Source organism: Athene cunicularia (assembly GCF_003259725.1).
Source record: "Athene cunicularia isolate RWA chromosome 1 unlocalized genomic scaffold, athCun1 chr1_part2, whole genome shotgun sequence".
Classification (NCBI taxonomy): Eukaryota; Metazoa; Chordata; class Aves; order Strigiformes; family Strigidae; genus Athene; species Athene cunicularia.
In genome coordinates, this window is record NW_020799092.1 from 5611149 (window position 1) to 5636960 (window position 25812).

General features: G+C 38.1%; 1 protein-coding gene across 5 annotated transcripts in view; it reads right to left on the reverse strand.

Annotated features, from left to right (window-relative positions):
- The window catches only part of ANO4 (anoctamin 4), a 203708-nt gene that overhangs the window by 130078 nt on the left and 47818 nt on the right, over nt 1-25812 (reverse strand). For all 5 annotated transcript variants that reach the window (XM_026868394.1, XM_026868396.1, XM_026868395.1 and 2 more), the window contains exon 2: nt 6277-6483. In XM_026868394.1, coding sequence (XP_026724195.1) covers nt 6277-6346 — 70 coding nt within the window. In that variant the 5' untranslated portion in view covers nt 6347-6483. The remainder of the gene's footprint in view (nt 1-6276; nt 6484-25812) is intronic.

The window sequence follows — 25812 nt, forward strand, 5'->3', positions numbered from 1 at the left end:
TTTTTTTTTTTTTTTTTTTTTTAATTTATTTACAAAGAAAATTATAACTTATTTTTGAGATTTCAGAATAAACCAGAAGGCTTGGTGTTAGGACAGAGGTCTTGCTACTTTTGGACTGGAACAAACATCTTGTGGGAATCAGAATTGCTGTGCATCCCTGTTACAGTCAAATGTCTTTTCTAATCTTAAAAGCATCTCTCCCAAAGCAGGAGCTAGTTTGTTCCATCTTTTGACAGTCTACCTGCAAGAATCTTTCCTTGGAATATATGAAACATATTTTACATTCGAAATAGAGGCTTACATAATAACCTCTTTAAACAAGAACTACAAAGCTAAGAAAAAGACACATTTTTCAGTCAAGCATTACAGGAACATAATAACTGGTTATTCAAAGTCTCTCTCATTGCTTCTTGAATCATAGGTTATTTTTAAAATAAAATTGATCATTAATTTCTCAGAAATATTGTAAAATTTTATATATAGTCTATTTTCTTTAGCAAAAGCTAGGGTGGTCAAGAATTTTCTTAATTGTTTTAAGACAATAGGATTTTAATTGTTTTAAGACAGGACATTACAACCTTGCCTTGGGATCAGCGATATTCCCTGCTTGATGCCAAGCCACATCTGGATGCCTGTTCCTATTATGGACAAGTTTCCCCTTGAGACTAAACTCTCTGAGGGTGGAACAAATCGAGAACATCCACAGTGAGGCATTTTGCAGCCTTCATGAGGTGACTACACATTGAAAACTAACAACAGCTATTGGAGTCAAAATCTGAGGGTAAACTGTACTAATATTAAAGTAACCATACATAATTGATTACAAGAGTGGATGACACCAGCAAAAAGGAGACCTATCAATGCAGGAAGGGGAAAAAAAGAAGTCTTTGGAAAGAGATGAGTTTAAAATTATATACTCCCCAGGTAAGTAGAACACCCTCTAATCCACCACTGAAAATTATTAGTATTATTTTTGAAGCCTCTTATTGAGGGTCTGCACAGATCCCAGGTAGGATCAGTACTTGTATGTGTCACGTGCAGCACAAATTGATACAAAGGGATTCAAATTCTGCCTAAATCAAATATTTTAAATTAAACAAGACAGTTAGCATTGAAAGACAGTGCTTTATCCTCTAGCTTTTTTTTCCTTTGTAACATGCTGTTTGCAAAACTGTTCTCCAAACTGCCAGAATAAACATTTTAGGAGACTTTAGCTTAGGAACAGGAATTTTCAAAGAAGTGGATTTTGCCCTAGAGAAGTAAAGTGATGAATGAAATGGGCTGAATGACTAAGCAAAGTGATAGAAGATTTCAGGCTCTGCATCATCTGCTAGCTAGTTCAGCTCTTAATTCAAAGTACCACATAAATCACCATGTGACAACCTGTCACTCAGTTCAGTGACAAAAGAAAGGTCCTCATTGTAATTGAGGCAAACTGTTCTCCTTAGGACCTTTGCAGAGGCTCCAGAGCACCAATGGTCAGGACAATGAACTGTCTCTGTGTTCAGCAGGGATGTATGTCCAGCTCATGCCTGTGCTACAGAGATGATAGAAATTTTGCTTGGTGCATCAAACTTGAATTGTATTGAACACAGGCTGTGGATAAAAGAGAAAACAAGTATGCAGACTGGTTCCTCTGACATTAATGTCCCTTCTGCATAGGGACATTTCTTATAAGCGCTTTTTTTTTTTTTTTTTTTAATTTAATAAGAAAATTGGCCTAATGAAGGGGATAAACTTTTTTTGAAATCTGCTTGCTTCTTCCATGCTTCATTCTACATGGGAGGAAGTTCTATATACACCCAGCAGAAGGCACAGTGGAAAAGGCTGCTCCACTAATAATGTTAGACAAATAAGATAACAGCACTACTGTTGGTGTGAATTCAAATTTTCAGTTTACAACAGCCATTCCCACACCACGCTTGCATTTGCTGCCAAGAAATATTTGCATGACAAGCCTTTCTGGCAGAATTATTTGCAGGAGTTTATTCTTTTAGTCTGAGAGATGTATGCCACACGTCCTGCCAATCAGCAAAGAAAAGAGAATGTGATGTAACAACAAATCCCTTCTAACACAGATCTCCATAACCAAATGTGACCGCTGACAAGCATGTGTATATTTTGTGATGAAAAAAATTTATCTTTTGCACAGTAAATTATCATTTTTGAAGGACTCAGTTCTAGCTTCTTTGATGATTCAAAGTTCATTAGGTTTTCTCTAAGCTCATTAAATGTACCTTTCCTTTTTTGCTTTAATTTTGATTGTCACAGTTTCAAGAGCCATGTATTTTTCCTTGTCTCTTAAATTAGTTGTTCTGTTGGCCAACACCACTAGATCTTCTTTCTTATTTTCAGGTCCAATAACTACAGGCATCAATAAAAATGCTGCAGTTTGATGAGCAATAAAAAAAGAGGATCCAAAAGTCAAGAAAAGCATGCCTAAGGCAAACACATCTTCCTTTAACATTTAGAACATAACTATCAGTTACTATTTGTCATAAAAGTCAAAAGACTGACAAAAAAAAGATTCTCACTGAATTCCAATGACTCCACTAAACTTCCACCATAATGCCAGAAGCCAGTGCTTTCAAGTAAGTGTTTCCCTGCCACTGAACATAAAGTTCTTCCAAATATCATGGATATGCCTATATCATTTCAGGTAGCAAGGAATCTCCATTCCAAAATGTACTGTTCTTTGGCTTTGAAAGAGATCTTTCTGAACAGTTAACTACTGACAGCAGAAATTTCTAAAATATTTTAATGTGTTTTCTGGAGTGAAGACTCTTTATGTAACACATTTAATAAATTCTGGAAAGAAATTATTTCAGAGACAACCCTTCCTGTTGGATGTGTAGATGGCCTGCAGATCAGAATCTGTACATGTGATTTAAATAAATATCTACATTATTATATATACACTTCTATATAAACCTCAAAACACATTAAGCTTTAACCAGAGGCCTTTACAGGAAGCACAGAGAAAGGAAATCTTGCTGGGGAACCTTTGAATCCCTGTTTTTAGAAAATGGGTAATAATTGTCAGCAAGCATTGCACCTAGAGAACACCTATGAAGATTCCAGTTTCATACAATGGAATAATTAACTTTACTGCTGCTTAGACTTACTAAATAAGGCATTTTTTCCACAGCCAGCAAATTTAATGACTCCTATAGAAACTAGGTTTGACAAGTTCTGCAGAATCTGAGAATAAAGGAACTCGTCACCAGCAGAAGATAACACTGCCCTGATTTGGAATAAAAAGTATCAATGGAAAGAGCAAACAGAAACACAGAAACTGAAGTCCTGCAAAAGTGCAATGCCATCAGAAGTGAGGCAAGCATTTTTATTGTCCCCAGATTTGCCTAACCCTGACGTGGAGGGAACGGATTGGAATATTTTAACCTCCTCTAAGCTTGTTCAGTGCTTGGCTCTGTCACTCTTACAGACAGCCTAAATGTTCATTACCATCACTTTCAAAATAAGACTCCTGTGTGCAACACAGACACATTGAACATAAACCATTTTCAGAAGAGTTGTAACAATTTATACCAGCCAAATATTTGCCCCAAGTGCTTTGAGCCCTGTACTTCAATAGCCCAGTACCCACAATGTACTACAACTGCTCACCTAACTGGAAGACGGTAACTGGAGGTCTCTCAAAACTAAAAATACTGTCGTGAATGATTCTGGAAGGAATGCAAATTTACCTTAATATCATTGCATCTAAATTTACCATCTGATTGCTTTACTCGTCTTTGCTATTCTCCTTTCTAAGAGGAATTTTCCTCATCCAGGCACACCTGCAGAGGTATCAGGTGTCTTCACCATTAATAACCATTCTCTTCCACCCATTTCTCCATTTTCCTCTGTGTTTTGTTTCAGTTACTTGATACCTTCTGATCAGGGCTCAGAAGTTGCAGTTCTGCTTGTGGCTGAGCAGTACTTCTTTGCAAGCTTGCACAAGCCATTTTTTTTTAAATTAAGGCACATTACAGACAACTCTGCTTGCTAGCCACTCCAACACCCAGAGGAACAGTAGAAGTCTTCAGCCACAGGCTCCTTACCAGCTACAAATGAAATGGGCAGGGAAGCAAACTGAAAATGAGTGCTGTAACTGAGCAGTATCTATAGTTGTTCCTCCTTACCCTGTAGCTACCAATGAACTTCAGTCAAAGGAAACAGCTGTCAATTAAAAAGAATTAATGATAAATAATAAAAAGTGTCATCCTAGAAAGAAGAAAAATGAGCAAGGAAAACAAAGCGGTATGCAGAAAACAGAAGCAGTGTGCTGTTAGAAGGAAAAAAATACACTCAATCATAACTCTCATTTTATCAAGGATCTTTTCTTTCCATGCTTCTAGCCTCTCGGATTGAAAAGAATTAAAAATGTCATTTTAAGTCCTCAGAATACCTTTTTGTCCAATCTGTTATGCCAGACTGTCTTCATGTTCGGAGTATTTGTTAACTGGACAAAGGAAATCTCAGACTGAATATAATGTATACTACTCCAATAGCAAGAACTACTTGATTGTGATAACTGCACTCCAGTAGCAGGAAGAACCCAAATTGTTTGAGCTATTTAAAATTAGACTGAACAAAGCCTGAGTGATTTACCATAGGCAACAGCAGGAGGATAGCTTGGAAAATGGCTGTGTAAGATCTGTAACCTGGGTCATAATACTAAATCCTTCCTTGAACCAAGCTGCCAAGCATGTTCTCTGTAGGTCACAGATGCTGTTAGTGTCTAAAAAGCAGAATATGATAGATAAAACTAATCTCATATGACTGTAGTGAAAGCTAAATTCCTCAGAGAATTATCATCCACATGATGCTCACTAATGAGCTCTGTTTTAGGAAATGTCTGGGGTCTACCTAAAAAGGGATCTTTTTCTCAATCAGAAGTCAGTATATGTTGCTTGTACATTATTTAGTATTAAAGCACAGGCCATATGTATCAACACATGGATGCACAATGTGTAGCAGCTCAAAATGAACTCAGTTACTGTGCATGTTCAAGATACTTTTTTCACAAACTGTGATGCAGGGGGGTTTTGTCAATCTTTTAACATGCTACAGTCATGATTATATGTATCTTTAGCAAGAACAACATTTCTGTAGTAGTAATTTCTATACTTCAAAGAAAAAAAAAAACAGAAGCTGAAAAAATAGGACAAACAAGTGAACAGAGGAACTGAAATAAACAAAGCATATGGTTATGAGTCACTGTAAATTCTTAATTAATCTACGTTGACAAAGATTATGGTGACTAAATAGTATGGGTGCATGAAACTCATGGCAGTAGACTTGCACAGCAACCCACAACAAATAATCTAAATTTTCAACTTGTACAAAAATTAAGCCATTTACTAGATTTGCAAGGCAATGGAAGCACACTAAGGGCTTGCAGGCAGAACTGTCTGTCTCACACAAATACACCCTAATAGCTGCATACGGCGTGCATCATGCCCTTTCCTGGACAGCAATGCTGGAACACTTCAACATAAAAGCTACAAAACTGACTTTATGGGCAGCCTTAATTTGCTTTACTCAGCATAGAAAGTTCGAGTTTAATTTTTACTGTGAAAAATGACTGAACATGGCCAGCACAGCTGTATTCTCCTGTTATAAGAAAAGATTCTTCTAAAATAGCTCTGGCAATTAACATAACAAGGGATGAACTCATAATGTCAATTAGAATTTGATGGTTCCCAGGAGATTCTGGCTTTCTTTTTAAAAGTTTCACTTTGTTAACCAGTTAACATATGTTGTAAAATATCGTTGTAAAATATCTAAAGTTTTTGTTTGCATTCTAGCAGCAAAACTTTGACCTATGCCCTGGATTATGTCTTTGTTCAAAACCAACATTAGTGTCAATTACTGAGTTCCATGGGGGATGCCTGTAGCCTCTAGAGCGTTGCCATTAGCTCAGGGCTTATCAAAATTACACATCTGTAAGATGAGCAGCAGTAAAAAACAATAGCCCAAAGCTCTCTCTGCATTAACATTTTGGATACCACTATATGTTGTATGGTTTTTTATTATTAAACTTATGTTTTTATTTCACACTTTCAGATCCCCCAACTGTTGTTACTCCCTGTAACCTATAACTGACAAAAAAATAACAAATGTAGAGAAAACATCAATGGATAGCTCTGACGATCAGTAGGTTGATCTCCATGCAGGGCATGATCTGATGCTGTTAATACCAACTTCACAGCATCATGGCACATCACACAAGAAATGGAACTGAAAAAGGTGTCAAGGCAAATCTGTTACCTGTCTGATGGGTTTTTGCTTTTCCACCAGTGACTGCTGAAATACTAGATCCAGAAGATGAAGCTTCCATTTTTATTGACCTTCTGACTTGTGGAAGTGAAAGATGCCCAACCACAGGAGGATGCTGTGACGCTGGGTAGCTTGATGCAGTTCTCTTCTGACAGATTTGTGCACGCTTTTCAGCCCCATGAATAGATAAACTTATACCTGACAGGAGTAAGAATTAGTTCCATTAGATACAAGAGACCAGCATGGAATAACTAAAATATAAAAATTACCATGGTTTTAAATGGAACTGTAACAGCCTTCTTAAAGAAAAAAAAACCAACTATGAAAACATGAGTTTTCTATGAAAATGAAAAATTTGAACATCTTTGTTGCTGTGCTGCAGATGTCAGAGTCGGCCACACTAATAGATATTTAAATTAATACACAGTCATGGTTTACTGCATTACTGGCCTGCCAGAGGAATTGCCTTCCATTCCTTCAAAAAACCCACACAGCTCACATAGGATGATGTTAATGAGATAACTATCATAGAGGTTACTAAATGACAATTTCCTGATTGACAGACTAAAACTTGGCAATAATAGTTTCTTCTGAGCATTCACAAGTGTTAGGAAGTCTCATCATACAGAAAAGATGCTACATTTCAGGTGGTAACTAGCTTTTAAAGAAAAAATAAAGGTCTGTTTTGAGAAAAACAGTAAGTCTATAAGCAACAATAACATGACCTTAAGCTTGAAAAACAATTCCACTTTCACCAGTCTTGTGAAATATTGCCTACAACACTGGAAATTGTCTTCCACACCAAACATTCTCAAATTTGTCATATAGCCAATTTTTAAATAGAAATGGTGATGAAAAACAGGCTTTACTTTCCCAAAAGGAAATACAAAGTTGAAATTTCCTATGTGTCTATTGTACAGTCTTAGAAAGAAATTACTATCTTGTGGTAAAAAACATGCTGATTCTGACTTACTTACTTTCACATTGATGCAATTGCTCCAACTTCAATTTGAATTACTCTCAGCATACTCTGGTGAAAACCTTTAGAAATCTCTTCCAGGCAACAAAGCTGAATGATAATTCTATGCTACTGTTTTACACTTAATTTAATCGTGACTCTTGCTTCTTTTATCAGTAAACACTCTTTGTTTTAAAAAACAAATTAAAACCCCTAAACAGATATAAATGGGCAAACTGAGAAGCAGATGGAAAAGCAGACCCTAAAAAATGGAAATCTGGATATTGCAAGCACATTGTAAGTTGCAGTCACTCAAAATCAATAGATAACATTGATTAGATTGCTCTTTTTTGTGACAGGATCCCTCACCGAAATGTCCAAGAATGCCTTAATGACTCTGCTCTTCCAGTTCCACTGAAAGTCAATCTATGTGAACCTCCAGGTCCTGGAAGAGGTTTTGAACCTCTGAAATCTCAATACACTTCAATCCATAATATACTACCAAGGGGAAGAGAGCAGCCACTTCTGTAAGCAAATTGTGAAAACAGAGGGGTTGCACATGTGAGGAAATGCTGTGCAAAGTGCTCTCATTTAAGATGGTTTTGCGCATTCAGAATCGAAGCTGCATGCTCGCTACCTGACTTTACTGCACTTCACCAGAGCTGATCTCCTGCAGGAAGTGTGAAGGGATGAGGACTCCCCTGCAGCAACTGCTCACACAACTCCTGATCACAGGACTAATGTAACTGCCAGCTGTTTCTAAAGACTGTTGAAATCACATTAAATGCCAGTTACCTTATTTAGTCAATTAATCTTGAGAAAGGTAGGGTAGTAATCCACATGGGCAGAATGATAATGCGCATGCCTGGACAACCCTTTTTTTTGACCATGTTAGCCATATAGCTTAGCCATAAGGGGCTTCCAACATCTAGAAGCTAAGTCCCAGCTGTAAAATGAGCTCTTGACTTCTTGTGCAGTCACTAGAAACTCATGATGCTCAAAATATTGTGCAATTATCCTTAAGGTATAAAAAAACTAACCATAACCGTTTCCTTTTAGCATCACCCCTGGTTGTCTTATCATTTAAAACAACCATCCCTCTGAACCTTACAGTGGAGTCAGTAATTTTTACTACCAACGCTAAACATGAACCTGGCACAGGCCCATACTTACTAGCTAGATCTAGTAAGGCTGTGCTTTCATTTGGTCACGAATGATCAATTTTAGGAACTGGTTCCAAACAAACTGACTGCTACATTTCTCTGAGGTTCAAGTGAATTGCTTCTTTGCATTCGGAAAACAGTCTATAACCACTTGTGCAGCTGTGACTCAGCTTCCTAAACTCTATGTGCAGCACTTCTTTTCAGACATCAAAATAAATAATAATGCAGCCAGATCATTATTCTTAAAAACTGCAAAATTTGCAGATTGATCACATCCAAAATTATGTTCAGTCAACAACCTGACTCTAGTTATATGCAACCTTTGTTTCTTCCACTAAAGAGAGGTACTATAAAATTTTAACACCAAACTACATGAGGAAGAATGTGCCAGCATTATTGAAAATTATTGAAAACAGATTACTCTTTGGACATATTTAAAACTTGCGCTCAAAAATTACCAGAGTTTATACCAAAGGTGTGTCAACAATATATTTGATATATTTGGGAGTTCTTCACCCCACTCTCCTTCCCTCTGCAGTTATTTTTTTCATATAAGAAGAACAAAGATTTCTGAATAAGAGTCTTCACTAGGAGAGTGAATTTCCATTATTTTCAAGAGAACCATGTACAGGATAAAGATGCAAGTGTCCTTATTTAATTATCATTTCAGATTTTGTTCCAGTGACCAAATCTTGTTTTTCTATGTACGTTTCTTCTGTTAAACTAGAAGTCTGCAAAAATGTAAAGCAATTGGGAATAGCACATGCAGCTCATGGGAGATGAAAACTTGGTGAACCTTTGTCAGTAAGCAGACTTCAGAGTAAACTCCCCCTATTCTTCCTAGAAATAACTCACACTGCTCATGAAACCTGGGGTTTGGTGGTCAGAGATTTGAGAAAACAGCGCAGACATCTCTGAAGAGCAGATGTTAAAGTTAACCTCAGTTACTTTTTGCGGCATGATGACACTCACACAAAATATCAAGAAAGAAAGATGTTCTCCAGCAGTACACTGCAGGCTAGGTTTTCAATTAAATATGTTTGGTGGAGTTTTTCTCCTGTCTTCAGGCTTGGCCATATAGTTGCTGACACCAAAATCCCAGTGTTGTGGAATACCTGGCTACATGGCCTGACTGTACGTGCAGCATAGTCATTTTTAAGTGACTTGGTAGGCTCAGTAGCTGGGTATGAGCACACCAGCATGCTCTGATAGGTAGTATAGATGCTACAAAACCCAGTAGTTTCTCCTGCCTCAATGTAATGGACCACAAGCACCATTTTAGTTGCAGTGCAAATGCAAGTGAAAGACTTGAATACTGGCCAGTAGCCACAGCCAACCGTTCACCCTGGAGGAGTGGCTTCAGGACAGAGCTCAGTCACCCATACCCGGCTGGCTGCAAAACAAGTATTTAAGAGTGGGGAAGTAGAAGTTTAGTGTTTTGAAGATGAATGAGATTTGAGCCTTCAAGTATTATATGTATCACTCAGCTGTTTTGCCCTCCTGCATGCAGCAAAACTCCTCTGTATTTTCAAGTCTTCACATGCCTTTCTCTTCCTTACCTATATTTCTATCTTTTTTTTCTTGTCTCCATGAAGAGCTGCTCTTCTTGCTGACCTTTTCTCCTCGATAGAGGCTTCTGAGCTTGCAGGTTCATCTAAGAGAAATACCTTCACCCCTTTCCTATCAACACATCTCAGCTGTGCAGTTTTCCAGCAGGGAAAAGCAGCCTCTATCCTGCTTCTGGCTAACTTTGATTGCTTCTAGCTATTACAAATTTTTATTACAAATTTTTCTGAAGCAGCATTTCTATTGAGCATATTTTGCCTCTTATGAAGTGGTAGCATACTTATGACACTAAAGAATATATAACGCTACAGATAAAACCTGCATGTGAGAACATTAAGAAGACTATTAAAATACTTGCAAGTCAGGAAGCAATAAAATCAAACATAAAGAAGAAAAAGGAGGGAGAAACTACTCAAAGTAGAAAACATTAACAGTGTGACTGCATGCAAAGGTTTATGTGACGGTGATATCTATTTTGTTGGCTCATCATATGCTACAGTAATGAACGACCACATCGTGCACTATTCACGAGTCACTCTGCCAGGGCATCTGATGAGGCATCTGCTTTGGCCATGCCTTGGCCCTGGCTAGCAGGTGGCGTGCACCCCACAAGCCTGCATGGAGCAACACCTGAACACAGTAGACCTCATCCAGCACACCTGTGCTATTTGACTGAGCATAGCCCAGTGGCTCTGGTACTGGTGGAGATGGCTCTAGCACCAGAACTGAGGTCAGCAAGGCCCTGTATCCAAATTATACTGTGTCAGGACTGAGACACCTCTCCACCTGGGGAGGCACCCCCCTGTAGCAACTTTCAGGGTTGGGTCAGCCCTAGTTCTGTTTCCATCCTGTACTACTTTGGGTTACAGGCATATATTTATAGGTTCTTTCTTGATGTGTCTGTCTCTAGCCAGAGATAATATGAACATGAATAAGCAATAATAATGCAATGAAGAGTTGCAAAGCTGTATAAACAATCCATTAGCTAACAGTGCTTAATTAGCCTCAACTGCCCTGACCCGCATTGTAGACCTTCTCTGAGATAACAAACTGCTGCTGGCAGGTGCAGTAAACCCTTTTGGTTTGGTATCACCAGAATGTCAGTGCTTATGCTGGAGACAAATTACTTCAGCTATTTCTCTCTTTTATGTGTTTTTTTGAATTCTGTTTCAGCCCTATGTGGAGGCCTTAGGAGCCTATTGAGGCAGACCCCTTCTCTTCAAGGCACTTTTCAGAGAAGAGCAAGGGCAGGGGAGCACAGAGCAAGAAGTGAGGAAGAAAATCTCAGCTGCACAGTTATGTAGGGCCATAAAGAGTAAAGTAGCTCTGGAAACCCTGCAGTCATCAATGCACAGATAAGGAAGGTTATAAGGAAGCACTCTGGAAGCATGGGCAGAGAGTAGAAAATTAGGCTTTAAGGTGCACTATATAAACAGGAAAATTCCATATTCAACTAAAAGAAAAGTAAGCTAAAAGAGAAAGTGAGCTAATTTGTCCACCTTAAAAAGCTAAGTACCCTTTCCTCACTTTGTGCAAATTGACGTATTTCCCACTAAAGTCAATGATACTCTGCAGACAGCTTCAGTTTTTTTCACGTTTTGAAGTTAGCCTTGATAAGGGGAAGCTCAGAAAGGGCAAGTAACATAAAACTAAAAGGCTCCTAATGCAAACCCAGATTCATCTGAGACTTAGCAGACAGACAACTATGTTTGATGCCATGATGGACTCTTCTGCTTGCTCTGAATCCTAGGTGGAAATGAATGAGCATGAGAGAAAAATTTACCTGCTGCCCTCTGTACACATGCCTGAAAGCACAGTCTAAAGGCAGTTCCCATCTTTTCCCACCCTATGCTCTACTTAGATAACAAACCCTTCCAGAAAAGCATGGCTATCTTTCTCTACACCTTGGGGAAAATGTTATAACAGCATTAGGATTCCCACATTAAAACATTTTTCAGAAGTTTAAATAAAACCTCTCCAACACAGTATCAAATCCCTTGCCATTGGTCACAAATGATTCATGAAATCATATCTAAGACCAGATTATGCTTCAAGTACAGCTTTGAAAATGTTGAAACACTCCTGACTACATCAGATGTAAAAAAACCCCACAACTGCAAACCTTTAAATAAGCAAACAGAAAAGCTACTAGTTATAGAACTTCCCAGGAACTGGACTGGCTGGAGAGAAAGACTAACACTGCGTCTTGACAAGTTACATACGGTCAGTTTTCTGAGTCCTTGCATGGTCTTCCCCTCACTCCCTCCCAAATACTGGACATATGGCAAGATTTTCATGACCCAAAGTAGCTTCAGAAACTGTTCCCCAAATGTGACGTTGTACCCATTTTCTATCAAAAATTTTGTCCAGTTGGCTTCTGAATTTACAAAAATTTATAGGATATATATTTTCTCCATAGAAAGAAACCACAGACCTTAAATATACAGCCTGTGAAGGAATAGCTTTTTCTTTGTCTGAAACATGTCATCCCCGAAGTTTTGTATTGAAAGGGATCATGAATGACCACTTCCCTTTACCTCTTTGTTCCTTATGAATACTACAGAGCTCTATCATATCTCCTTTATTGTTTCTATTCCCAAGCTTAGGAGACCTGGTTTACACTGTTGCTCCCCACCAATAAGCTCTTGTACATCTCCAATCATCCCTGGTCGCTCCCTTCTCTGTTCCTTTCCTTTTTCAAGAAATGAAGACCTGAAATGCACATTAAGAGAATTTCAAGAAGTAGCACCATGATGTTCAGGCTGTGTCTTCCACAAGAATTTACAGTGGCAACATGATGTTTCTAGTTTTGTTCCCTTCTAAGTTAATTTGCCCTAAGATACTTGTAGATGGGCTCTGCATCCCTGTCACATGTCTTCTCCTTGGGCAATTTTCCAGTGAATCAGGGATATCACTCCTAACCCACCCACTCAAGCTCCCTGTGGCAAGCAAAGGTTTCAGGAAACAATCCTACATTTCTCTCATTTGTATGTTGCATCTTTTTCCACTTCAGTTGCCTTCTAGGTCTCATGTTTATCACTTATGTAAGAGCATCACTGTACAGCCCTTTTGTACCAGCAAAACAAATCTTCACAAAGGTGCATTACTTGTTACTGCATCTTTTTTTCAATTACTCTCCTTCAATGGGAGGAGAGTAGCATCATTCTGTGCCTCTCATTCTCTGTGTTAGGATCTGCGTTTTTAACTATGATCAAAGGTATGTCTTAACTAGAACCAGGACTCCATGAAGAAGGAGCTTGTGTACACACTGGGTTCATGCAGTTTTATCTATGCCGATTTAGAAATGATCAGTTAAAGAGCTGTAGACTCCAGGGGAACATGGGCTTACACTTGCAAATGTACTTTAGGCCGGAATAGCCTATTCTCCCCTACAAAATTGGTTGCATTACCCGTGGTGTAACTCCATCCAGAGCTGGTGTTTAAATCTGTCAAAGTCCTAATGAATAAAAAGATCATGCTTACCATAGGCCCATCATCAAAGGGTTGTTTTTATAGATTCAAAGGTGGTTTATTAAAATCATAACAAGGTAGCATTCAATAGTGATTATCTAGCAGGACTGAAAAACTCCCATAGTGCTCATAGAGATGTGAGTTAACAACCTGAAGTCATGAAAATGTCTTGGAGAGAGTCATAATAATCCTACTTTAATGGTCGACATGAGTCTGAAAAACCACTTCTCTTCCTTAGGCATAAGTGAAGAGAAAAGCTTAGCCAAACGAATATAAAGCTCTTTTTGGTTGCTGTTGACTTACTGATGATTGTCATGGGCACGTTGCAGGGGCACTGTGCCAGACACAAGGTACTGCCTATGCAAGTCATGAGCCCAGGTGAATAAATGGAACTTTTTTCCCCAAGATCCCTAATTTGACTAATTTATGTCTTGTTTTTTTGGTTTGTTTGTTTTTGTTTTTTTTTTCTTTTTTCTGTCTAGCAATTCATTATTTAATTCCGCTCTACAAAAAGAAAACGTATTCTATAGTGCATATATGCTGCTGTATCTTTCAGGCTACTGAGATAATTGCCTAACAACTGTATGTAAATATGTTCTCCTTCAGTTCACCCAGCAAGCTGCAATCAGTGTTGTTTATCACCATCACAGGTCACTGAATTCTGCTGGGGTTGCTTGCATTTTTGTTGTGTTTGCCACTTTTCTCTTTTTGTTTGTTTTAGTATCTACTTTGATTTACTTTATTGTAACAACTGGACTTTTAATAGTATTAGAACCACATGCATTCTGAAGAGTAATTTGAAAAAAAAAAAATTAAAAAGTTCCTTTGCTTGCCACAGTATGAAAATAGCAGTGAAAAAAAATACCTTGTCCTGAAAACTGATAGACACAATAGAAATCAAAAAGCTGATAAAACATACTCAGTAGAATGTTCCTCTATGAAAAAACTGTCAATTTGTTAGGAAAAAAAACCAAACGTCCCAAAGTCAAGAGTTGCGGTCAAAAATTTTGTTTAGAAAATAAATCTGACCTTATCTGGACTGGAATATCCTAGCTTTTTATTCTGTAATTACTTGACACTTTGAAAAATGTAACCTAACATATCAATTAAATACCAGTTGCCTCTGAGCAAGCCAAAATCCAATTATCATTTCAATTACTGAAACACCATCTGTAATACCAAACATCAATTGATGTTACTATAATATACAAATAGTAATAATTCAAAACATAAAAATTATAACCAGGCAGCAAAACACATCAAAATAATAAAACAAAATACAGCGAAGACAAGAATTCCAACCAAGACTAAATATTTCAGCTGTCCAAAAGCAAATTCTGATAGAAATATTGTAAGCAATATATTGAAAAGTGACTTCAGAAAGTGCTCAAAAGGGATTCAAAGGAAAAAAAAAATTGCAAGAATATTAGAATTTCTGTGGATTGGATATTCTGGATTTTGACTCAATGTTTCTGTAAGCAAGTGGAATAGACTTGCACTAGAATGAATATAGGTTCATACAAAAATCGAATAAATTCATATCTCAGTTTCTGTCACAATAAATAACATCATGTCAACACTTCTTTCTTTGAAGCAATACCTATTTCCTAAAAAAAAAAATTGGAAGATTGGATCTGTCTTCTTAAGTGGTACTTGCTGATTTGGAAACTGTGCAGTCACTCTTGTCATATTTATTTTACTACGTAAAATGGCATTTTCCAGCCAAAAATAGACTCAGAATACTGAGATGATTTAAAACTTACTTTAACTTGTGTTAAGCATTGCATTCAAAACTGCTTTCTCTTAACAACTATTACTCTGCTTTTCAAAATCAAATGTATTCTCATTAAACCTGTCTGCACTGAATTTGAGTCTTTTGCCCATACACTACAGTAAAACGTTAACTGCACACACCAGCAGTGATGGTAGTACAAACATCAGGACAAACCACAATGCCCTGTGAAACAAAGCACCAAGTCAAGTCCCATTCTTTTTACTGGCCAAAGAATGCGGTGAAGCACTAGCCATGCAGATATATTTTGAGTGCAGGTAGATTTAAAAACAGAGAATTCTTTTTTTTTCACATCTTAATGTGCTGTCTTAATGTCAACTGCTACATTTCAAATACCACGTGTCATTTCATCTCATTTAATCAGATATTCTCTATAATGCAGAACAGCGCAATCGATCTGAGACATCATCTGTGAAACACAAAAAACCCCATGAGACTTCACAGATGGGAAAAAAAGATAGCTCAGGATACATCTGAATGTGTTTGCCTTCATGGGGCAGACAGTAACGATTTTCAGCACAGCAATCAGGCTTAACTTTGTCTTTTTGTGTCCTGTTTCAGGGGACTGACTCACCATCAGTACTCTCTTGCTGCTCCAGGACCAGGCCAGCCCTGGCTATGCTCTCTAGGGAACCTGTAAGCAGCAGGTCAAACATACGCTCCTGCCTTCACCCAGCCAGTCCCTCAGCTACGTAGGGCCTTTTACCATCTTGGTATCAAAATGCTCTCTGCCCGCAGATAGTTTTATTAACCATCAACTGACTTTTACTTTGTTCTGATTTTAATTAGACCCTATACAGCCAACGTATTCAGGGGAAGGTCCTAGGACAACAAAAGTTACTTCTTCTCCACCCTCCCCCAATTGGGAAAAATCATTTTGTATCCCATACTGCAACAAAGCATATTGCTTGAATAAAATACTTTTAAGTAAGGATGCATCTGGACAGATGTGTATGTGACTAAACAGGTCACATGGGCTGGGTCAAGTCCAATGCATAGGAAGGTTTTTGCTCTCCGAAAATGACTGTCCATTACGGATATACAGGCTGTTCCTACAGCCTGGGACCCATGGGCATGTCCCAGGCCTCAGCACCTCGCATGTCCCAGGGTCTGACACTGAAGCCCAGCTGGAGGGAGGACCAGAAGTCTCCCACACCCTCCTGGGGAAGGGGCTCTCATGCAGGCTGAAAGGACTGAAAGGACGTGCTGTGGTATGCTCTAGCTAAGTCTTGACGAGCATTGTTCTGCAAGGAAGAAATACCAGCCTCCACAGTCACACTTGCTGAAATACCTAAGACTGCCATCAGCCTCTTCTATGGAAAAGACATGTTAACAGGGGCCAGTTGTATCAGAAATTTTGAGACATGCATACTACCTGTCTTTCTTTTGTGCATTGTTAATTTCCTGCACACTCTCTCTTGGCAAGTAATGCTTTTGGTTGCAATAAAGCCTATGGTGCCAAGCTTTCTAAATGGTCATAAAGTGAAGACAATCCCCAGAGGGGATGGCAGCTGTAGCATGCCGAAGACATCAGTGAAATCTGTGTTCATCTGCTACCTCATCTTTCTGGCAAGACTCTGGGCAATTAATAGTAACAAGATGCTATTGAAAAGAATATGTAAACCTGCCGTGTTCCTCATAGGGATTCAATTGATTGTTCTCAACTTATACTGATCTGGATTGAACAAAGCACAGGTCTTGCTTATTTCACTTCTGAGCTAGATTGTATTTCTGATGGAAGACCAATAAACTCTGAAAGACACCAGTAATCACATAATGATTGTCTGTATTTGGCAGATTAGTACACAGAGATTGAAAGAAGCATTCTACTGATCAACACCATTTTAATTTCTTGAGCTCTTTATAGCAGAATCCGAAGAAATGGCAGGAGGCTATAAAAATGCAGTAACTACATTCTAAGATGTGAGGTCTATAACATACAGATTTGTTTTTGTAAAAGGCAGTTCATGCTCTAACTCATTTACCGAATAACAGCTTGTGCAAGGGCAAGGCCCACCATTCTTCCATGGGTAAATAATTCACTGATACATTAACAATTCAGAAAAACATGTAAAGTATGCAAGGCAGATTTTAAGCTATGTTTTATGCACTACATAAAACACAATGTTAGTTGGATGTTCCTGAAGGTTAAGAGGACACGCAGAAGAGAAACAAATTTTCTTAATCCAGCTGAACTAGCTTGATATAGAAACAACCTATAAAAAGAAACATATGCCTAAATTTAGCTCCTGTGACTGGTATCTTCTCAGTGAAAGGACATTCACTGATACCTTTAAAAAATTTTTTCCTTTCTTCACTCATACGTCTGACACTCAATATCCCATTACTGTTCATTCATTTTCGAAACCATAAACAGTAAAAAAACCCCACTAAAAATATCACAATACATATCTAACAAATATTGCAAGTATCTGTAAATTGTATTTGTAAGTATTGCAAATATATTGAAAGTTGTATTTGTAAGAACATTTCAGTTTCAGAATGATGCTGAACTTGTTCTGAATGTCACGGGAGTCTGAGGATTCAAAACAACCAGATACTTAAGGAAGAGAGACTGTTTCTCTTCACAGATACCATTTTGCCCAGAGTCAAGAACATGCAGTTCAACATGTGTGTAGAATGCAATCTTCATGAACAGAACAATTCCTAAACGGAAATTTCATCAACAAAACTGCCTATACAATCCTGCAAATTGTTAGCAGTGATTCTGAGAAGAGCTTAACATGTCATTAAATGAGACTGTGTTTGAGCAATGCACAGCATCTGAACAATTAAAAGATGGTTGTGTACTCTGCTCCTATGATAGTATACCATCCACAAAGAGAAAAACACAACAAAGCAAAACCAAAAACCAAGCAAACCCAAAACCCAACAACATAAAAACCAACCAACCAACCAACCCACCTACTTCATTCCTTCCCTGTGTGAATGCCTGGTTAGACATAACTACATAAAGCTGTCTTATATACTTCCTGAAAGAACAAGCAGTGTGTACATCTTCATATTTGATCTAAGCCACAGAATCAAAATGGCACTGAAAGTCACGGGTCCCACTGGACTCCTCTCTTCCTTACAATTCTTGATGCACACAAACCTAAATCTTGAAAAGTCTGGGTTTAGAGATAATGTTCTTGTTAAATTTCTATTAGTTATCCACCAACCAGAAACATTTTTTTTAATTTACAAAGCAATATGAGCCTGCTTACAAAAGGCTATTAATGGATCACAGCAGTCATAATTACAATTGCATAAACAGCAATCTGGAAATAGATTTCCAAAGATTATTTTAATGCTCCTCAATCAATAAAGTATATTATGTGCCTAGAAGTGAAAGTAGATGAGTTAGAATTGCAGTGGATGAAGTTTTGTGAGAAATGAACATTAGATAAGAATATAATCTGTCAGAGAGTATTTCCCCTCAATTCCTGACATTTTCAGTCTCCTTATGTGACATCTCTTCTTGCTGAAAATCAGGCATGGTCTTTATTTTATAGCTACTGACATACCTCCTTCAGTGATCAAGACATGGCAAAGAAACTGTTGTTACATTCTCTTCCTTTTTCATAAACTGCTCAGTTTTGGTTTTCCTCCTACCTCTGCAACTCTCAAACTTGCTCCTTTTATGATGCATTTTGCAATTATGGGTCTCCACCTGGACTTTTAAAAAGTAAATCTAAACCAATCAAAATAAAGAAAATGTAATTGTCGACAATATCCAGCCTTTACCTTTTTTCTCAGCTTTTCCAGTTAACAATCCATTTCACAGATAAATACATCAGAACCTAAGTATTAAACCAAATACAATGATGATTCATAAGAATTAGTAACTTCTAAATTGCTGTCCAAATGTGCTCGAGATACTTGGTGGTCTTATCAGTTCCATAACTGCTTTTTCCTTCTAGAATTTAATGGTGTAGGGTCAAAAGAAGCATGACCAGCAGGTAAAGGGAGGTGATTTTTCCCCTCTAATCCACTCTCATGAGACCCCACCTCAGGTACTGTGTTCAGCTCTGGGACCTCCAACATACGAAGTACATGGACCTGTTCAAGCAAGTCCAGAGGAGGTCCCCAAAGATGATCAGGGGAGTGGAGCACCTCCCTTATGAGGACAAGCTGGGAGAGTTGGGGTTGTTAGCCTGGAGTAGAGAAGGCTCCAGAGAGACTTACAGCTGTACCTAAAGGGGGCCTACAAGAAAGCTGAGGAAGGATTTTTACAAGGTCATGAAGTATCAGTACAAGGGGTAATGACTTTCAACAGAAAGAAGGTAGATTTAGATTAAATATAATGAAAAAAATCTTTACTGTGAGGATGGTGAGGCACTGGAACAGGTTACCCACAGAGATTGTGGCTGTCCCCTCCCTGGAAGTGTTCAAGGCCAGGTTGGACGGGGCTTTGAGAAACCTGGTCTAATGGAAGGTGTCCCTGCCCATGGCAGGGGGGTTGGACTAGATGATCTTTAAGGTCCCTTCCAATCCAAACCATTCTATGACTCTATGAAAATTTTATATATATTATCTTCAGTTAAAAACAAATCTCAGAGCAGTTACTTTAATCCAATCTCTGTGAATATCCACAATTTAGAACTCAGTGATTATTCTCCCTGACACCAAATTCACATTCAGTGAATACAAAGATCATAAATATTCTTAATTCATACAAAGTGATAATTCCCTGACTGCTTTCTTTCTGATTTATACAAGTGCAAGAGAATATAAATGTGCGAAGCGAAGTTCTATTCTCCCTTCTTATTGCACTATGCCATAGTTCATCTCTTCTCCTTAATTTTAAAACTACAATTATTATTTATGATGCATAAAGTCTACTGTTCACCCCTTCTATAGAAATGAACACGTATTGTCCATAAAAACATGAAAATAAAGATGCATCTTTGACAGCTGCAAATCCCAAAACCAACTTTCTCAGTAAAAAAAGCATGTACTAGGTTTTGCTATGTGCTGATGGATGATATGAGTAATATTTTGACCTAGCTATAGTCCTATATGAGTAATATTTTGACCTAGCTATAGTCCTATCTATCAAAAGCACTGGGGAAGGAAAACATCTGACAACCTGTATAAGGTCAATCCTTCAGTCAATTTTTCAGAAACTCAGTCAAAGTAATTCAAAACAGTCGCTTCTTTTCTGAAAAATTGTTGTTCAACTTGCAATCACTTGGCATAACCTACTATCAACTTTCTTGCAGACACAATCCCATGCCTCAGTGGTGTTTTGTAAATATACTGCTTGCTGAGCTGCTCGCTGACCAAACACCTTGTCAAGCTTTCAGCTGACTTTGGAATTTAAAACAAAGTTCTTGACAGGTACTTGTACACATGAGAAAAAATAGCCCTTCAGATCACACTGATCTCCTGTTCTCCATCACAAAAGCATGAAAGACAATCTTTTACTTACTCATATTTCACATGAAATGAAAATATCACCACATTATGGTAGAGACATCTCAAAAGAACACACACGTCAGATAACTGTTATTAACTTTATGGCTAACTTTGTTCTAAAAGTTAAACTTTTCTAAAGATGTTACATAACATGAATAATTCAGTAACTGAGCTTATTTTTAACCGCATTGACTTTTAATTGAACTACTGAGGTACTGAACTTGAGGCTGTTGCCTTTAAATGACTTGTTACATTAATAAAATAATTTTTTTAAAAGAGTCTTTCCAAAGCTTTCCAGTGCTTAGAGGTGCTTTATAATCCATTTCTTCCACATAAGCACTGCACAGAGAAATACCTCCGGAGGGCTAGCAGCATCACCCAGCCTTAATTCCTGCAGAACTGACTTGCTTTCTCCAAGATGGGGACAAGACCAGTGGCCATACAGTTAAATAAAACCAGGCAGTGAGCTCACAGCCGAAGCCTACTGTGCCCACTCCAGACATCAGCAGTGCAGCTCAGCCCGCCACTCATGTGCAGCTCAAGACCTCACAATTACAATCGCAGATGGCATGGAAGGAGAACAGGAAAGTCCTCTACTAACTAACCTGCCCTCCTGCCCACTACATGAAGTGTGGGAACACTCCCCCACACCCTGATATACTTTTGAATCCAACTGCAATTCTTTTAGCAGAATGCTTTCCACGGTATTTTTGCAATTCAATTGAAAGCAGCTGTCTCTTGTCAGTCCATTAGCCTCCCTACCACCCTCTGAAATCTGCACAGATACTGAGGACTGAGATTCTCTGTCTGTACGCTCCTTCTCCCAATCTCAGACCTCCTTTGGACATACAAAGTTTCATTCTAAAATGCTCTTATTTTGGTGATTTCAGAATGAAACACCAGAGTTCCCACTTCAGGGAAAACATCAAGATTTCATGTGATGTACAATGTTTTCACTGAGGAATTTCCAGTGGGAGAAGAAATTCCATGTTCCTTGAATCTAATACACACAGATAACAGGATATAAAATAATCCATCTGAATACTGAGAGAAGTCAGAGGAACAGAGATGAGTGCTAAAGTTACATTTCACTGAACTGTAATGTGTGAGGGATTTTCATCTTTTAATGCATGAGTGACTTATTTTCTCCCCCCTCTATTCTGTTACTTCACTTGATTAAAAAAAAGTTATTTCCCAGTAAGATTCTGAATATGCATAAAAAGGCAACCCAGAACTAGGAAAAGGAAAAATAATGTTTTAAGTATGAGAGAAACATTGGCAAACTGTTAACTATAAATTCACCTAGATGAGATCTAGTTATATTTTATCACAAGTATTGCCACTAGGCTCTATATAGTTCTCCAAGTCTATTTTAAGCCAGCATTATGATGAAATTAGTTAGCATACAGCAACCTTAAAAATGCCACATCATCACAATCATATAACTTTTCCTTTCTGCATATAAAATTCCTCTGATTCTTGTAAAATCTTATATTCTCTGGGAACATTGTTAGAAGCTGTAAAAACTCACCTTTCTCTTAGACGAGCATGCTTCTTAAAGGCAACTTTCTATGTTTGGAAATTCACTGTAAAGGTTGCCATGGTGATTAATTTTAAAAGCAAAATTCTCCCCTTTTAAAGTTTTTTCTTTAAAGAAGAAATGCTCCATACTAGGGCCAGTCCTGAGCAAGGCAAATGGGAATGAAAAGCCCATCTTAATCTTGAAGATTAAAGGACATAGCCTCTGTGTAACTGAAACTTCAGCAGAGATGTTTTCAGAAAAATATTAGAAATATCTAATTTTACCTAAAAGTGAAAGAAAAAATACATCCATGGCAGAAAGACTTGAGGGACAAAAGCAACATCTTCCAGTGGTCAGACTGCAGCCAGCAGGCCAGGTCATACTCGTGAAAGGAAGGAGGAAAGTTAAGGAGGGAATGGTTGCAGTAGCTGAAGCTCAGCAGAAAAAATAGCAAAGCAGAGTCAGCTGAGATAGTATTAACACGTGGCAAGAGTGAGAAGAGAACTGCACCCACAGAGAGAGAGTCTAGAAGCCAAAGGTCATTAATGAACAGGTGTTTACCTAAGGCATCTTCAGTTTTCTTTCCATGGCTCAAGATGCAATTTCACATGGATGTCTCCATTGACTTCTCCTCTGCACAAAGCCACATTAAACTTTGGCTTTCCACACAACTGTGTTAGCTGCCAGGGTGCAGACAAATGCACAGCTCTGTCCCGGCAGTGAGAGATGGAAAAGTACCATTTTTTCCTCTAAAAAACACACAATGTTCAACATTACATCATGCAACTTGTCACTGCATAAGCTGTCACTGCAGAAATAATAGCAAGGGTTGTGCTAGTTCAATACCCAAGCAATTTATGACTTCCTTATTCACATAAGATCACAGTACTGTGAGACAGCTGCATTATTCATGATGTGTTTAATATTTTATCTCTCTAGACAGAAGTATCTGTACAAGCACAATTAAAATGTCTGACGTAGACAGAGTTGATTTTAATACAATCAGTCAAATTTGTTTCAGAGACCTGTTTGACCTTAAAGCTCTATGGTTTAAACGTAGAGAAGGAAAAACATATTGAGACTTACGTGGTGTACTGTCTGGGTGCCACGCATTTTACCTTGAATGACTATCCAAGACTCTTCAGTTTATCTACTACCACATCAGTCATGGTAAATGTAAGATGTTCTAAGTAATGTCAAATCATTTTAAGTTAAACAGACACAGTCACAATGCCAATGAAAGAAATCATCTTTTAAAAATGGCAGAACACACAAATAATTACTACTGCTGCTCTGTCACTACCATAAAGTTTAATAAATCCATATGCTTTGTATTACCCATTAGGACTTCTAGGACAAAAACTGTTATCTGCATGACATCAGTTACAGGTCTGAATACAATGAAAGTTGGGTTGGAAGTAGTCATCATCTCATTCCCCAGCCCCAGAGCAGCAATGCTGCTCCTAAATTACTGCCTTCTTAAGTCCTCTCACAGGGAAGGATCACATCTATCAGCAACTCCCTATTACCTAAAGAAAGTCCACTTTGGTTTCAATGTACAAGAAGTCTCCAAGAACTGCATTTTGCAGCACACAGATTTTAAGCAATGAAAAACCCATTTGCTGAGCTAGGAGAAAACTGGAGTCCCATGTGCAAACAGCTAAACTCATACAAGTATTTCAGGGTTGTTATCTATGTTATTAACAGTTAAGTTCTTTTTTTTTATACACTAATTTTTATAGAGAAAGTAAATAGATGAAATTGCAACCATTCTTCTTATTCAGTTTTGGATAAGGGTCTTTTTAAGATCTATGGAGACAAACAACACTCCAGAAACCCAACCTTAGGGCTTCCTAAATCTCCTTAGAGATTTGATAGTTTCCAGTGCTCCTCTACTTTTTTGGAAATAAGCCAAGGAGTCTTCAAGAATATTTAAGACAGTTAAGAAAAAAACAGCATTTACCAGCATCAGTCCTGGGAGAGGTAGCGGGGTGGAGATTAGAGGTAACAACAACAACCCCATCCCTAGTGTTATCTTCCTACTGCGATTTTTATCAAATCTTAGCCCTGAAATCATGTACACAGCTTTCAGCTCAGTGAAAATGAAAATAAAAACACACAAACGTTGTCAAAAGGTCATTTCAGGAGTGCATATTCACACAACATAAGCAAAACTACAGATTTAACAAGCATAAGATTGCTAAATTCTACAAAGCTCCAGAAACAAAAGGTTGAGATCTGTGAAAACCAGGCAAGAATCTGAAATATTAACTCATTCAAATTTCAAGAGGTGGCACATTCTAAGAAATTGCTTGTCTGAAAAAGCACATTGTTATGTTTTCTTCTTGATGAAGGTTAGATTTGTCCCAGGAAGCCCCAGAAAAGCTTTCCAGAGATATTATCAGCAACCCCATGCTGCTACTAACATATGCTTTTAAACTCCAGACATGCACAGTACCTGTGCCGGGCTCAGAACTTGTGGGACTAAGAAAGAAATGCCAAAAGGCAGATAAAGGACTCCAGACACTACTCAGCTTTGCTAGCCATTGCCACAGACCAACTTCAGTGTTCTCGATTTATCTTAATTTAAAGATACAAATGCTCACACCAGACTTGAAAATCACTGTATGTCACTGGAAGAGACTGAGGTGAGATGGCAAGCGGCATTATGCATTGCTAATGTTCCTCAATAACCACTCTGAGTGGTCTAAAAATCCCATTCAGCCATTGCCTGCTGCTTCCAACTACAAAGGTCAAATTTCACCTGGGGTCAGAGAAGTTGCTGGAGGTCTTCATGCAGCACCTTTTAGCTCAGAACAAAGCTGAGAATAATCAGAGCTAAATTCCTCCATGACATGTCTTTGAAAGCTGAGATTAATTTTATGTTCAGGAGTAAGCTAAGCTAACTAAGAAAAGTAGTGAAACATCATTCATGTGCTTTGTACTTTTTTCCTTTCATTTTCTCCTTCTATGTGTCCTTTCCTTTGACTAGCATTTTCCTCAGGCTATGATTTGCTTCTCATTTACTCAACTTAAGCATATTGCAGACTATTTTCTTACTTAGTAGAGTGTGTATTGCTTTGGAAACACCACGCTTAGAAGGAATGTAAGCAAGGTGGGAGCCGGTGAATAGAAGACCAGCAAAGTCTGTTACAGCCTCTTTATTTGAAAGGCAACAGTGTGTCTGCAACCAGCATCAGATGATGCACAAATTCAAAATCACAACTTGCGGACCAAGCATTTGGAAGCATTTTGGTAGCCCAGCAAGCTGCATTAGCTAGCAGTGAAAGAGAGTAAAAGAGAGATATCAGGCCTTACCTGTGGGCCTAGGACTCCCTCGAGTTTTGGAGCCAAGACTGAAAGCCAGAAGAAAAAGTGGCAGCTTTTTCACAGTCCCTCACACAGCGCTGTGAACCTGTTGTGCACTGAAAGGATAAGACCAGTGCTGACCTGTTTAAGCTTTGGCATGTAATAGAAGAAGTATGTTACAAACAAAGAAAACACATTCTGTGTAATTATCCTCTATTTTTAATTTGTATTGGATTTTATAAATAATAATGACAAAAAGCTTTAATTTAGAATTTAACTGGCACTGTGGTCTTCAAAAAAGCAGACACATAGAGGGAATATTTGA